At 42.9% G+C, this 15,128-nt stretch overlaps 1 protein-coding gene across 1 annotated transcript in view; it reads left to right on the forward strand.

Moving 5' to 3' along the window:
- Positions 1 to 15,128, forward strand: part of eif2ak3 (eukaryotic translation initiation factor 2-alpha kinase 3) — a 42,578-nt gene that overhangs the window by 24,154 nt on the left and 3,296 nt on the right. Inside the window, 14 exon segments of the mRNA XM_007898037.2 lie at positions 373 to 567; positions 2,697 to 2,833; positions 3,749 to 3,885; positions 3,888 to 3,982; positions 4,785 to 4,947; positions 5,749 to 5,871; positions 6,147 to 6,269; positions 7,016 to 7,239; positions 7,629 to 7,741; positions 8,803 to 8,925; positions 9,987 to 10,136; positions 11,324 to 12,077; positions 14,345 to 14,509; positions 14,973 to 15,074. Coding sequence (XP_007896228.2) covers positions 373 to 567; positions 2,697 to 2,833; positions 3,749 to 3,885; positions 3,888 to 3,982; positions 4,785 to 4,947; positions 5,749 to 5,871; positions 6,147 to 6,269; positions 7,016 to 7,239; positions 7,629 to 7,741; positions 8,803 to 8,925; positions 9,987 to 10,136; positions 11,324 to 12,077; positions 14,345 to 14,509; positions 14,973 to 15,074 — 2,604 coding nt within the window.

Genomic DNA, 15,128 nt, shown 5'->3' on the forward strand with positions numbered 1-15,128 from the left:
GCCTCCTGCGCCTCCCTTGACGCCCCTCGCCAATCCACAATTGGCGGCTGTGCTTTCAGTCACTACTCCCCAAACCTCCATTTTGGCCCCTCTTTGCCAATGTTCAGATCACACCTGAAGACTTTCCTCTCTGACCGTGGCCACAGTCTTTCTCCCTTTCCCCTTTCTTCCCGGATCGGTGTCAAACTACAGCATGTTAAGCGCACAGAGACGCTACCCGTGTGAAGGGCGCTATATAAAAGCAGGTTGTTGTATAACGGGGCTAATTACAGCTCATGGTGACGTTCATCTCTTCCGTTTGCATGATTTTCTTTCACATGTTACATGTGCATATTCAGCTGCTCCTTGTGTGACTGCTTCTTCTGTTTGCAGGTATTTGGGAACAAAGTAATAATTCCGTCTCTGGACGGTGATCTCTTTCAATGGGACCGAGACCAGGAGAGCATGGAGGCTGTGCCCTTCACTGTGGAGTCTCTGCTGGAATCTTCCTATAGAATTGGTGATGATGTGGTCTTGGTCGGTGGGAAGTCGCGGACGAGCTATGGGTTAAATGCATACACCGGAAAGGTTGGCAAGTTTCTCTCTCCCTCCTGCCTGATCTCCAGGTGACTATCGATTCCAGTCACTCGATAGGCTGAACAATTGATGACCTAATTACACGATGAGCCTGCGGCATGAAATTCTTCACAGTCTTAGCCTTGAGAGCATATCTTAATTTAAAATTCATGTGGGATTTGGGAAATCTTCATTTGGAAGCGAGTTTTCCCTGCACTTTTTAATGAAAAAAAATAAACACAGGCTTCCACATTAAAGCTGAATTCGAGGACATTCCAGAATTTTGCAGTTTTTTTTAAAAATAAGAGCTTTTCAGGCTAAGACTGAAAAATGTTAATCCTCTGAATTCTCAATCTTGTATTGATTGATGGGTCCTTCCTGAAGCTGGTGAGCAATACAATAGAATTTACATTTATATAATGTCTTTCACATCTGGAAGATGTCTCAAAGAGCCTTTCAAACCTCTATGAAAATTAGCAAACATTTTGATTGAGTTGTTGACTGTGTAGGACAGAATCTCCTCTTTAACTCCGGGAGGACCACTTTGATCATTTGACACTGGTGGCGGGGCATCCCAGCTGGGGATGGGAGCTAAAAGGGGTGGGGAGGCGAAAGATGACCGAAACTGTGGTCAAAGATGTTTTAAGATGGGCCTTGATCAATGGAGGCAGTCAAAGGGACTGGAATATTCCAGGAGCAGAATGGCTGAAAGCCTGCTCAGTAAGGGCGGGGGACATGAAGCAGGCCAGTGTTCGTTGGGTGAAGGATGGCTGGGAAGGGAGGAAGTTGCAGAGGTAGGTTGGGGTGAGACAGTGGAGGGATTTGAACATGAGAATGAGGATCTTGAAGTCAATGCTCTGGGGATAGCCTCAGGAAAGGATACTGGGTGCAGAGTTCCAAACAGTACACAGCCCACGTAGGGAAGAGCCGGGGAATGCGCTGAGCAGAATTTGGTGTCATGAAGTTTGGATGAGAGTCTCAGCAGCTTGAGAGGAGTGGTTGTGACGGACAATGTTACATTGAAACAGGAGTTTGCAATTCGGACCATCAACCCTGTCCACCAATGTAACAGGATCATGGCTAATCCTCAACTCAATTGCATCTCTCTGTCCTCTCTCCATATTCTTTGTTGTTGTTGATACCCCTGTCTATCGAGCATAATATCTATTTGTCTTTTACATTCTTCATGTAACTCTGCTTCCGCTGTCTTCTGGGGGAGTGAATTCCACACTCACACCACCCACTGTGTGGAAAAAAAGCTTCCTTATTTCACTTTTGAACAGGTTTAGCCTCAAGTTTAAAACTGTGGCCTCTGGTCTTCAATTCTCTTGCCAGAGGAACTAGACAGACAGTTTAACACCTCATGAGCTGAGGTGCTGTGCTCTTTATGTTGAAATGTGTGCTGGATAATGATCTTTGGCCATTTCTGCCAGTGCTTCTTACAGGAGTTGAACCTTCAGCTACTTCATCCCTCTGAAAATCCCTCCCTATACCCACCTGTTTCTCCCCTCCCCTCCCCCCCCCCCCCTATCCCTGGTCTTAAAATTGCACCATAAAATCTATCTGGAGTGGAGTCCTGTAGCTCAGTGGTTAGAGCACTCGCTTTGGAAGTGAGAGACCTGAGTTCAATTCCAGGCAGAGGGCGAAACCTTGGGCAAGTTTCCTTACTCCACACAGAGCCTAATAATAATCCCTCCAAAACCAAAAACAATAATAAATTGGTCATTTTCAATCTACGACTGTTTGTGGGACATTGCTGTGCGCAATTAACTGCCGCGTTCGCCCACAAATATACAGTCAATTCACTTTACAGTGTGTTCTGTGAAGCGCTTTGGGACGTCCTCCCGACGTGAAAAGCACTATATCAAATGCAAGGATTATTATTATTATTATCTCTTCCAACTCCACCTGTGGTCACCTCCTACTTTCCTTACCCCTCTATCCCTGCTTTCCCCCTTGCTCAACATTAAACCCATCCATTGCAGAGCAATTTGCCGTGTTTTCCGACATGAAGCAAGGTATATAAATTGGATGTTATTGTGTTTTATAAATGCGTGTGTGAATTCAGTTCACACGCAGCATCTGACTCGCATTGCTCCCTGTAGCTTGCATTAACGACATCCACCCTTGTGTCCTGGCAGCTACAGTATGTTTGCTCTGCTGCGGGGTGTCGCCGTTGGGGTAAAGAGGAGGCAGCTGAACACAGCTCAGACCTGCTGCTCTTGCAGCGCACACAGAAAACCGTCCGAGCCGTGGGACCACGATCTGGGGCTGAGAAGTAAGGCATTTTGGGTTATGGTTTCTGGGTTTTTTTCAAATTAAAGAGCGAAGTTGACTGTTGTAGGAGCTGGGAACTGCAGTTATTGGATGTGGACTGCTCGGTTTGATCAGGTTTTCTACCAAGTCTGTGCATAGTGCACTACTTCAAAGTTTAGGGTGTTCACAAAGTCCTGTTACCCCCATGTTTATTTTCTACAGGGCACTGACCAATGTCTGAAACGTGGAAGAATGATGATAATTGTATTTAGAAGCAATTCATTGTATTCAGTATAAGTGTTTAACTGTATTTAGACGTCCAGAGGATCAGTGTGTCTAAGCCCCATCATTTTCATGGCAGATAATAATCCGTCGCCATGTTCAGTGCGACATCTTCTGTAACGTGATGGAGTGAGAAGGCAGTTACTAGTGTCAGACATTGTTACACTCGACTTCATCTGCAGCAGGAAATAAAAATTAATTGTAAGAAAAACACAGGAGGGTAACAGGACTTTGTGAACACCCTGTATGTACAGTGAGGTATGCACGGTACGGGCCTCACATACTGAATGTAATTGATGCAATTGTCGGAGGACAGAAGGAGGCCATTCATCCCATCATTGCCATTGTGTTTGGTCCCATTCCCCCCAGCCTCCCCCCCCCACACAGCTTGGTGGTAAATTCCGTAGCTTGTATTTTTTTGCTGTACAAAAGTCCCTGTGTTGTAAAATAATAATAATATTATTCCTTGCGTTTGATATAGTGCCTTACCACATTGTTGAGACATCTCAAAGCGCTTCACAGAATATACCATAAAGTGAAATGACTGTGTATGTTGTGGGTGAAATGCAGAATAATGCCACACGGAATAAATTGTTCTTTTTTTTAAAAAAGCCAAGTAAAAAAAATAACTGAAATAACTTTGCATTTCCTTCAGGTGGAATTTTAGTGTGGGGCACTACGAGCTCAAGTTTGTCCGTGATGTCATGTCCAATGTTAACTACATAGAGAGCGATTCTAAGCCCGGCAGCAAGAAGGAAGAAGTGAAGATTATGCCTGAAGAGGCCCAGGATGCGTGATTAACGGCATGGTTATAAAAGTCTCTGTCACTGACTGGAAAGTGATGGCTTTTAACAATCAAGATGGAGGGCAACTGGAGTGGGAGCATCAGGTAAAAATAATAATAATAATCCTTGCATTTGATATAGCGCTTTATGTCTTTGAGATGTCTCAAAGTACTTTACAGAATATACCATAAAATGAATGAATTGACTGTATATTAAAAATATGTTAATACACAAATTTATATGTATGTATGTACATGTATATAATTTTTACATAAATAGATTTCTTTGGATTAAAAAAAATATTATTTGTGTAAAAATAACACACAAACCTGCAATCCCTTTTTCTTTTATAATATTGGTATTTTGCTCAGAGACAGATCTATATCCTTCAAATAAGGGTATTCAGGGAGAGGGCTGCATGTTCCAAAAGTGACAAAATGGGATTAAAAGATGATTTCAGAAAAATCCCTGATCTTCTCCCCCTCCCCTCCCACCCACCTTTAGAAAACATGTGGCTGAACTTAATGACCTAATGGCTTCCTGTTTCTATCTTGTAAAATGCTGATTGCTACTTTGAGTTCTGTAGAGTATTTGATTGAGCACTCGCTTCACAAGCGAAAGGACCCGGGTTTGAATCCCGGGCAGGGCAAGTTTCTTTATTCCACAAAATATAGTCAATTCATTTTACAGCATATTCTGTGAAGCTCTTTAAGACATTTTAGCAACGTGATAAGGTGCTAAATCAAATGTAAGCATTATTATTTATTGGGTTGTAGATGAACACGTCTAGGTTTTTAATGCTGTCAGAATTTTTTGACAAATGTCTGGAATTACTGTTTTGTTTCTCTTTGTTTCCTTGGATTCCTCTTTCTCTACACCCCCCACCACCCAAATAAACCTGCCTAGTTCTATACTCCAGTTGCATCAGCTTGGTTAGTTGAGGATGGAGAAGTGAGTCCGATCAGGTTATTTGATGCCAGTTACAGCACAGACAGCCAAGGTGGACAAGATGATGAGGAGGACCTTGTGGAGGCAGCACGGAGCGCCGCGGAGTCCAGTGTGTACCTCGGTAAGAGAAACCCACATTCAAACTGTTAACGGTGAGGCTGAGAATTGGCTTCATCTTGTAAACAGTTTGGTGCATAGAGGGAAATCCAGGATGTACAACTTGTACTCCACTCTTCTGCCCCCACCTTCACTCAGCTAACACAGGCATGCTGCATGTACCCCAACTGCTCTGCATTACCTCAAAGGCTCTGAATTGTGTTGTACTTCTACGCTTTTAATGCTATTAGAATTTTTTGGCAAGTGGGGGACATTACTGTTTCTTTCTCTGTGTTCCCGATCATTTCCCTTTCTTTCTCTACCACCCCACCCCCCCATAAACCTGTTCAATCCCTCTGTTTGACCCCTGTCTATCTGTCTTGAAATCCCACCTGAAAATTTACCTCTTCAACCCCTTTTCCCTTGCTCGGTGTCCAACCCTGACACTGCGGAGACGGTATCCTGCGAGAAGCAAGTTGCTGTTGATGTAGATTCAGGGCCTGGGATCTGTGTTTTTGTTCTCTGGGATATAGGAAAACGGTTTAGATAATGTATAAAATACAATATAGTGAAATAGAACAAGGTGACCTTGCTTGACGAAAGCCAATTGTAACCCTTTTTTGAGCCTCAATTTTTTTATAATATCCATTGCTAGTAGTTCAAACATTCTTTAAAAGAGCCAGCACAGAGTCAGCTAAATAGTCCTTAAATTTCTATGGTTCTAGGTTCTCCTCGGTTGATGAATTTTTGAGATTTGAGAGTAAGTTCTGGTTGCTTTTGATAGTCGAATTAATTGACTTGAAATTCCTCTTCTGTAATATTCCAGGAATGTATAAAGGACAACTCTATGTGCAGTCATCGACCCCCTTAAAGTTACCAACATTTGACAAAACGAGGGCAGAGCACGTCATTATCCACTTGCCTAAACTGAAATGGAATCCTCTCATCCGTAAGTTAAATAGATTGAAATGTTTGCCAACATTTCTTTTTAAAACGTACCTTTTATTTGTCAGTAAATAAACTGTGTGAGGGGTGCTATATCAATGCAAGTTGTTGTTATTAATTATTAGTATCAATGCGGTGGAAGGATATGTAACTGAAAGCAAGTACCACAACCTCCACTAGGTGACAGTGTTGGACCACACTGCTCAAAGTGCCATGAAAACAGTGCTGAATTGTCTTAAAACTCACAAGGAAAACGTTATAATATTTGTTTCTTTCAAGATTCTCCATCCAGGACTCCAGCACTGGTTAGTTCTGATGAGCACGATAAATGCCTGATCAACGATAGACTCTCTCATGAGGAGTATAGCAGTAGGGGCTTGTCAATTCTGCAGTATCCATATGGTAAGCACATCGCACTATATCCCCATCACCTCTTCCTGCCGAGCTATGTCCTGTAGCCAGTGCTTCATGATCTAGGGAAGATAACCTGCCAAAATATCTGTTCTAAAACAGTTTAACGTTAGACGGGTTGTGAGAATGTAGAATCTGGAGTTCTGTGTCTTAGTGGTTAGTGTGCTCACCTCACAAGTGAGAAGATCCAGGTTCAATTTCAGGCAGGGTGAATCTTAGGCAAGTTTCCTTACTTCACACCCCACTGTTTAGCTACAGTAACTAGGGACCCATTGTTAGTCGATTGGTAGGTTACTTTCTGGGGGTAATAATCCCTCAAAAAAACAAATTGGTCCACGACTGTTTGTAGGACATTGCTATGCACAATTGGCTGCTGCGTTTCACCCACAAAATACACAGTCAATCCACTTTACAATATATTCTGTGAAGCACTTTGAGATATCTTAGTGACATGATAAAGGACTATATCAAATGCAAGGATTATTATTAGTTGCCACAAACAGTAGTTGAAGCAGAGTCTATAGACTCTTTAGAAAAGAACATTAGTGGATTTTTATTGTTATGATATTGAAGATATTGTCGCAGTAGTGTCCTCTGCTAAGTTTTGGGTTAGGTTAGAGAATTTTCTCTCTGAATTGGCCAACAATCCTCTAGGTTAAATTGGTCATTCGCTTCCTGGCTGTTTGTGGGGCATTGCTGTAGGCCTGACTAATGCCTGTGTGTGTGCCTGTTTTCAGACAATGGCTTTTATTTGCCTTACTATGGGAAGGAGAAACAACAGTGTGACATTCGCAGAGTCTTGCGCCGTTCGGATTCAAAGAACACCACCAAAAAGGACCCCACTCTTTTGCTGCACTGGTGGAGAGAAATTGTCTGCACCATTATTTTTTGTGTTGTCGCAACGACCTTTATAGTTCGCAAACTTGTTCACGCCTCAACTTCAGGAAGGGAATGTGTCCGGGTACGTTTTTAATCTTATTTTTAAGCCATTTAAAAATGTTTGTTTAATTCACCGTTTAGGACACTCCATGATAAACCCACACACCTTTTAATTCAGAGGTGGAATTCCAGTGTTTGAACCGGTTTCAGATTAGGGCTTCATTTGCACAATGTGGAGTAATTTTCTTTGCATCATAAATGGACCCTTGTGTTGCTAAACCCGAGTGTAATGTGATCTGACTATTGCCGAACATCGAGGCGATGTTGGTAAATCCACTTTAAAAATCTTTTGATATCTTACCACTTTTATAAAGCCCTGCACTGCAGTTACATTTATTGTGCCAAAGATTGCTTGCAGATTAGGGTTGAAACTATTTGCACTGTCTTAAGTATGTTATCTTCCCTCTGCAGCAAAGGAAAGAGTCAGAGACGCAGTGTCAGACTGACTCCAAGAGTGATACAGCTACTGAAGAGCTAAAGGAAATTCAGGGAATCGACTCCAAGTCAACTGGTTATGTGTCCAGGTAAAGAGGAAGCAAACTGAGTTCTGTTAGTGATGCCATATTGCATGTTATGCAGGAAATTCTTCCTGCAGGTGGAATGTGGCTCGATTGACTGGAGCTGGTGCTGTTTTCAACAACAACAAACTACATTTATATAGCGTGATTTACATCAGAAGGATACCCCAAGGTGCTTCTCAAGTTGCTCATTATTGATCCTGTTTGAATCAATTTGTGGAAAGTGCCTCTAGGTTTCCAGGCTGGTTTCCACAAGCTAGTCCACAATGTAGAGCTGCTTTTAGTTCTGAGGGGTGGTGAGGGTGAACCTTCAGGAGCAGTCACTATCTTGACAGCAATTACTTATGCGGAACTTTGAAATGTGTTGATGTAATTGGCGCTATATCAAACGTAAGGAATTTTACTTGATAAGATGCATTCATTATGTCTAACAGAGTCTAGGTTTCTATGCTGCCTGTGTTTCTAGGTAAAGATAATAATAATAATAATCCTTGAATTTGATATAGCGCTTTTCACGTCGGGAGGACGTCCCAAAGCGCTTCACAGAATATACTGTAAAGTGAATTGACTGTATATTTATGGGCGAACGCGGCAGCTAATTGCGCACAGCAATGTCCCACAAACAATCGTAGATTGAAAATTACCAATTTATTATTGTTTTTGGTTTTGGAGGGATTATTATTAGGTGTGTGGAGTAAGGAAACCTGCCCAAGGTTTCGCCCTCTGCCTGGAATTGAACTCAGGTCTCTCACTTGCAAAGGGAGTGCTCTAACCACTGAGCTACAGGACTCCACTAAGATAGTCAGTATATTATACGGTTGCTATGCAGAAATCTTTTCAAAAAAATTCTGATTCACTGCTACCATTAAACATTAAAATCAGTTGTAGAGTTTTCTACTTGTGACTTCTAAAACATTAACCTTTTCAGGGCAGTTCCATTTGACAACCATTAAAGCTCGCAGGCATCAAGAAATATAGAAACTCAATTTACATTGCTTTTTGCAGCATATACTTAGTTTCCAACAGGCATAGCCCCAGTCATACATAATATATCTTGTGTCCTTCAGATGCCTCACAGACTTTGAATTGGTGCAGTGTCTCGGTCGCGGAGGGTTTGGTGTCGTCTTTGAAGCAAGAAACAAAGTCGATGACTGTAATTATGCCATCAAGAGGATTCGTCTCCCAAATCGGTGAGCAACTAACTGACTAACTCGCACAAAGAGAGCGGCTGTAATTGTTTCAAATGTGCTCATCTCTTGGCTAGAATAATTAGTGTGGTTGTGGCTGCTTTGCATCGAGCAAGAGTACCGTGGGAGGTTTTCAATTCCCAGTTAAGTCGCAGACCTTGACAGACACGTTTGGTTTTGCTTCTTGGCTTGTTATCTCTTAAGGGTTGTGGTACGTTGAAAGTAGCCAGGGAGGCTGCAATACAGGCACATTGCTGCTGTGTGTCAATTGGCTGTTGCATTAGCCTAAAACATCCATCACTACAGTTTACAGTAAATCTTGGAGAATGCTTTGAGGTGTTCCAATACCATGGTTATTGAAAATCAAATGAGAGGACACGATGAAATCCCTTCCAGTGTTTGTTCACATTTGCGAATTTACTAGTTTTATTGCACTGTGTGTTGACGATGCTTCTTTCTCCTGATTTGACACACACTAAGGGATGAAATTTGCGACATTTCAGAACTGGCTCCTTGTGATAATTAGGATTGTTATATTCTGCTTCAACCATTTATTTGGGTAGAGCATTCCATGTCCTTATAACTTGCGTGCATGTGAAAACTTTCTAACAGTTTGGTGATGAGGTTAAATATATTCCTTTATCAAGACGTAAACGGCCCTGTTAATTCGACCCAGCTTGCTGCGATGTTCACTGAGCCTATCGCAAGCTACCATCTTACATTATCTGCTTATCAACCAACTTATCTAACATGGATGCTACAGGGTGAGTTCAGCAGAGGTATCTTGTGGACCTGTTTAGCCCACACTTGTATATGTGACTGACTGAGTTAGCACAACATATTCTAGAAGTTCCTCCACAGCCAGAATAAAGTTTAGGTCGTTTGTAAGCACTTCAAAGTAACGTCTTTCTGCCATCACTTTCGTCTCCTGCTCAGAGGTTCTAAAATCTGTTGCATCTTAACCCGTGAAGTAAAGCGGTGTCTTTATTTTTACTGGTAGCAACAAAAGGGAATATTGCAATGGTTCAGTCTCCTGTATCTCTACAATTTGCGTTAAATTGCAGTGAGCAAGCCCGTGAGAAGGTGATGCGGGAGGTTAAGGCTCTGGCCAAACTGGAACATCCTGGAATTGTCCGCTATTTCAATGCTTGGATAGAGGCACCGCCTGAAGGATGGCAGGAGGAGATGGATAAAAAGCTGCTGAAGGATGAAAGGTAAAGCAGTCTTCAGCTATTTTTCTTTGAGAAGCTAATAGTTGCTTGATCTTTGGTCTCAGCTCACCTTCTACTTGTAAACAACCTCATCTGAAGGAATGAGGGTGAAGTGCAATCTTTGCCCATCAAGTAGAGCTTCTGTGATATTAATAACATCCATTGGAGGGCAGTTAGGATACATGGGATGACTATTTTGTTGCTTTGAGGGTGTAATTATTTTGTATCCTTCCGGAATCCACACCCACCACCACCCAAAAAGAGCTGTCAGGTTACCTTTTTTCTTTGCTTTTCACTTGAAACTAACTGTTTACAATAAAACACCTCCCTTCAAATCTTCGCCATATTCATGTGTAACTAGCTCTTAACTGTGGAAGGTAGCTAGGTGGTGACGTGTCAGTGTTGGTGCTTATTGCCATGTCCCGCGTTGCTTTGAGAAGCATGGAGAGCAAGGGAAATAATATTTTTGACTCCTATCCACTGCTGTGTAGGAATGAAGAATGTAATAAACTTGTCTTGTTAATATCTAATAGAATCATGGAATGTTACAGCACAGAAAGGGACCATTCAGCCCATCATGTCTGCAGTCCACATTCATTCCTCTTTTGCCGGCTGATAGCATTTATTCCCTATTCCAAGTTGCTCTGAGCAGGTGTACGGTTTTCAATCCAGGATGGTTTGTGGGATACTGCTGTGTGCAATTGGCTGCTGCGTTTCGCCCGCAAAATATATAGTCAATTCACTTTATTCTGTGACGCACCTTGAGACATCTCTCGACTCTCTACCCCTTCCTCGCTCCCTCCCTTCCCTCCTCTCACCCTGACCATTTCCCCCTTGCTCGGGTCCCGACCCAACTGTACAGCGCCTTGGGAAGTCCTCCTGACGTGAAAGGCGCTCTATAAATGGAATCTTGTTGTTGTTGTTGTTGTGATAAGGGACTATATTAAATGCAAGGATTATAGTATGGTCAGACAGATTCCATTCTTCAGAACCGACATTCAGCCTGTTTGTTCAAATGGACATCAAATTGCTTGCATATTGTCCTTGAGCCATCTAGTACAATCCCACTCTCCTGCTCGCTCCCCATCCCCAATAATATGGTTCATTTCACTGCAGACTATTAATAGTGAATATTGTTTTCACTGAAATGCTTGCCTTTTATTTGTTGTGTTCTACTTTTGTTTCCCCAGCACGGAATGGCCAGCCAGTTCCCCAGATGCACTGGAAGCTGCCTCTGCTAACCGGCCCAAACCTGTAATGCTAACAAACTGTTTTGGGCACTTCACACCTTCAGTGAATGTGCTCACTCCCCCTGTTGTTGCTGCCGGTCAGCGGTTACCTTCGGGAGAGCCGTGCGGGGGTCTACGGTTTTCAAAGGACCTGAGTCAGTCTATGGAGCAGTTGCAGTGTGGCCAGGACAGTCTTCTATCTGAATGTGGAAGCGAGGACCGGTCTGACGTGGCACATTCCTTTGAGCTGTGTGTGTCGGTTGGCAGTAACTTAAGGAACGAGGACAGGACCTCGTCCTTCGATATAGTGTTTGAAGACTCTGGCTGTGACCGTTCTTCAGAGCACAATCTCAACCCGAACTCATCCAGCCACGGTGCAGGCGACAGTGGGCAATTGGCTTCCTCCTCTGACACCGGGACCACCAGTGATAACAGGCTGTCCTCTGGCCACACTCTGTCCCAATCTCCTCCCAGACCTACCTCCCTGTATTTGGACTTGTGTAAAGGACTGGAGGACAAGAACAAACTGAACTCGCCCAAGGTTTACTTGTATATACAGATGCAGCTCTGCAGGAAAGAGACGCTAAAGGATTGGATGAGCACACAGTGTACGATGGAAGCCAGGGACCGAACTGAATGCCTGAGGATATTTTTACAGATGGCTGACGCGGTACATTTTCTGCATGCTAAAGGTTTAATGCACAGAGACCTTAAGGTATGTGAGTTGATTTAACCAGATGTAGATTGTTCGTTCACTTCATGGCTGTCCGTGGCACAGTGCTGCATGTAAATTGGCTGCCACGTAGGCTTACAAAATATACAGTCACTGCACTCTTACATCCTTTAACAGAATATTTTCCAACTTTTGTGTTTTTTTTTAAAAATAGCTTATTCTGCTGGGCTTCAACATGCCCAGAGTGTTTCCAGTCTTTATATTTATAATCTCCCCCAATTGCTTTTCATGTTTCATGTACAGTGTTATTGCGCTGTCTGACTTTCACAAATGAACAAATTATTTCATATTTGTTTCCATTTGTTGTGACCTAATAACTTGAGACTGGAAGTTGCTACTGTTATTTTTCCCCAACTTCAGTTAAGTTATTATTTAATGAAACGTGTGTCTGTGAACCCCAATAATGAGTACATACCTGGTATGTGACTATATTCTGGTATGTGAGTGAGGTCCCCAGTTATGAGGTCTGAAAGTAGTTGTGTACCCCAACAATGGTACCTGACTGAGATTTCAGATGGACAGACAAGTTGGGGCGAGGATCTCACCTGTATTGCTTTGGGAGAATGACTTTGAATGTTAAACAGCACTGACAATCTAGCAGCTAGAACGCTTCCAACAAACCTACCTTAAAACTCAGCCTCAGATCACAAACTCTGTCAGGAACTTTGGAGTCCTGTAAAGTACTGGTTAGAGCACTCGCCTTGCAAGCAAGAGGGTTAGATTCCTGGCTGTGGCGAAACCTTAGGCAACCTTAGGCAATTTTCCTTACTCCACATGCCTCTCTTTACCTAGCAGTAAGTAGGAACCCGGTTGTTAATCAATTGGTGGATCGCTTTCCGGGGGTAATAATCCTCCCTCCCTTCCCCCCACCCCCCCCCCAAAAAAAAATTGGTTGCTCAATCCACGACTATTTGTGGAACACTGCTGCCGTGTTTCACCCACAAAATATATAGTCACTGCAGTTTACTGTGTGAAGCGCTTTGAGATGTCTCAACGATCTGATAAGGCGCTATATCAAATGCAAGGATTACTATTATTAAAACAGAATAATAACAGCCAAATGCTATGAAAATGCCAGTTTTTCTTTTCCTTGGTTATCTCTGTTTTTCCAAAAACGTACTCGAGCAGATGGTTAATTATCTGCACTGCTGGGACCCACCTTTGCCTTCTTCAATGCCTGTCTTAAGACCCTCCTCTTCGATTGCACTTTTGGTCACCCTCCCTGCCCTCCCCCCTCCTTGCCCTCCAATCATCCTTTTGGTCACCCTCCCTACTCTCTGCGCTTTGCCCTCCCTGCCCTCCTCCTGATCCCAACCCCCATCTTGGGTCCTAATTCCTGACTGTCCAGTGTCTTGGGATGTCCTCCCAACGTAAAAGGCACTATACAAATGTAACTTCTTCTTGTTGTACTGTAGAGCCCAAGCCAGGTGGGAGATCACAGGATAGGAGGGAGGTGACCAAATGTGAAATTCTTGGGAGTGCGTAGCATACAATGGCATTGTAAAGGGACATTGTAATGGGACATTGCTGTGCGCAATTGGCTGCCGCGTTCGCCCACAAATATACAGTCAATTCACTTTACAGTATATTCTTTGAAGCGCTTTGGGACGTCTAGAAGACGTGAAAAGCGCTATATCAAATGCAAGGATTATTATTATTATTATTGGTGGCCTAATGCTTCCAGAGAGGCAGGATGTGTGGAGTCCTGTAGTTTACTGGTTAGAACACTTGCCTCGCAAGCGAGAGGCCTGGGTTCTCTTTCTGACAGGGTGAAATGTTGGGCAAGTTTCCTTACTCCACACGCCTCTGTTTACCGAGCAGTAAGTAAGAACGCGATTGTTAGTCGATTGGCGGATTACTTTTCTGTTGATAATATTCCCCCAAAAACCCAATAATAATTTGGTCACTCAATCCACGACTGTTTGTGGGATACTGCTGTGCGTATTTGGCTGCCGTGTTTTGCACACAAATACGCAGTCAAATCACTTTACAGTATATTCTGAGAAGCGCTTTGAGATGTCTAAAAGATGTGAAAAGCGCTATATCAAATGCAAGTATTATTATATGTACCTGTCCTATACTTCTCCCCGCTCCCCTTGCTTATTACAATTTAACTTTGCTGACTGAACATTTACTAAAGTATATTTGCTAACTCTCCTATTTGTAACTATAGGCTGTGTAAGGATTGTTGTTTTTTGAATGCATTTTATGTTTTGAAATGTCGCTCTTGTATTTTAATTTCTTAAAAGCCTTCGAATATTTTCTTCACGTTGGAAAATGTGGTGAAAGTTGGTGATTTTGGACTGGTGACTGCCATGGACCAAGAGGAGGAGGGATGCGTACTTACCCCAATGCCGGTATATGCTCGGCACACAGGGCAAGTGGGCACCAAGCTGTACATGAGCCCAGAGCAGGTGAATGACGTTTCCAAAAATCTCTTCAAGTCTGTTCAGGCTACATAGTGTTTGTAGACAAACACTCCTCGAGTGGAGTCCCGTGGCATAGTTGTCAGTGCGCTCGCCTCGGAAGCGAAAGAACCCAGGTTCGATTCCTGGGCTGAGTAAAACCTTAGGCAGGTTTCCTTACTCCACACGCCTCCGTTTACCTAGCAGTAAGTAGTAACCCGGTTGTTAGTCGATTGGCGGATAAGAATTCCTCAAAAAAAAATTGGTCACTCAATCCACAACTGTTTCGAGACACTGCTTTGCGCAATTGGCTGCTGCATTTCACCCACAAAATACAGTCAATCCACTTTACAATATATTCCATGAAATGTTTTGAGACCTCTCAATGACATGATAAGGCGCTATATCAAATGCAAGGATTATTATTATTCAGACCTTTATAAAGCTGTGCTACTGTGTTTGTGCCTTGCAGATCTCAGGAAATGCATATTCTCACAAAGTGGACATCTTTTCTTTGGGACTGATCCTATTTGAACTGCTGAATCCCTTCAGCACGCAAATGGAAAGAGTGCAGGTAAGGATTGAAAGTGGTGCGCAGTACACATCACAAATATGATCAGTCTTAGCT

The sequence above is a fragment of the Callorhinchus milii genome, unplaced genomic scaffold (genome assembly GCF_018977255.1).
Source record: "Callorhinchus milii isolate IMCB2004 unplaced genomic scaffold, IMCB_Cmil_1.0 Scaffold1, whole genome shotgun sequence".
NCBI lineage: Eukaryota > Metazoa > Chordata > Chondrichthyes > Chimaeriformes > Callorhinchidae > Callorhinchus > Callorhinchus milii.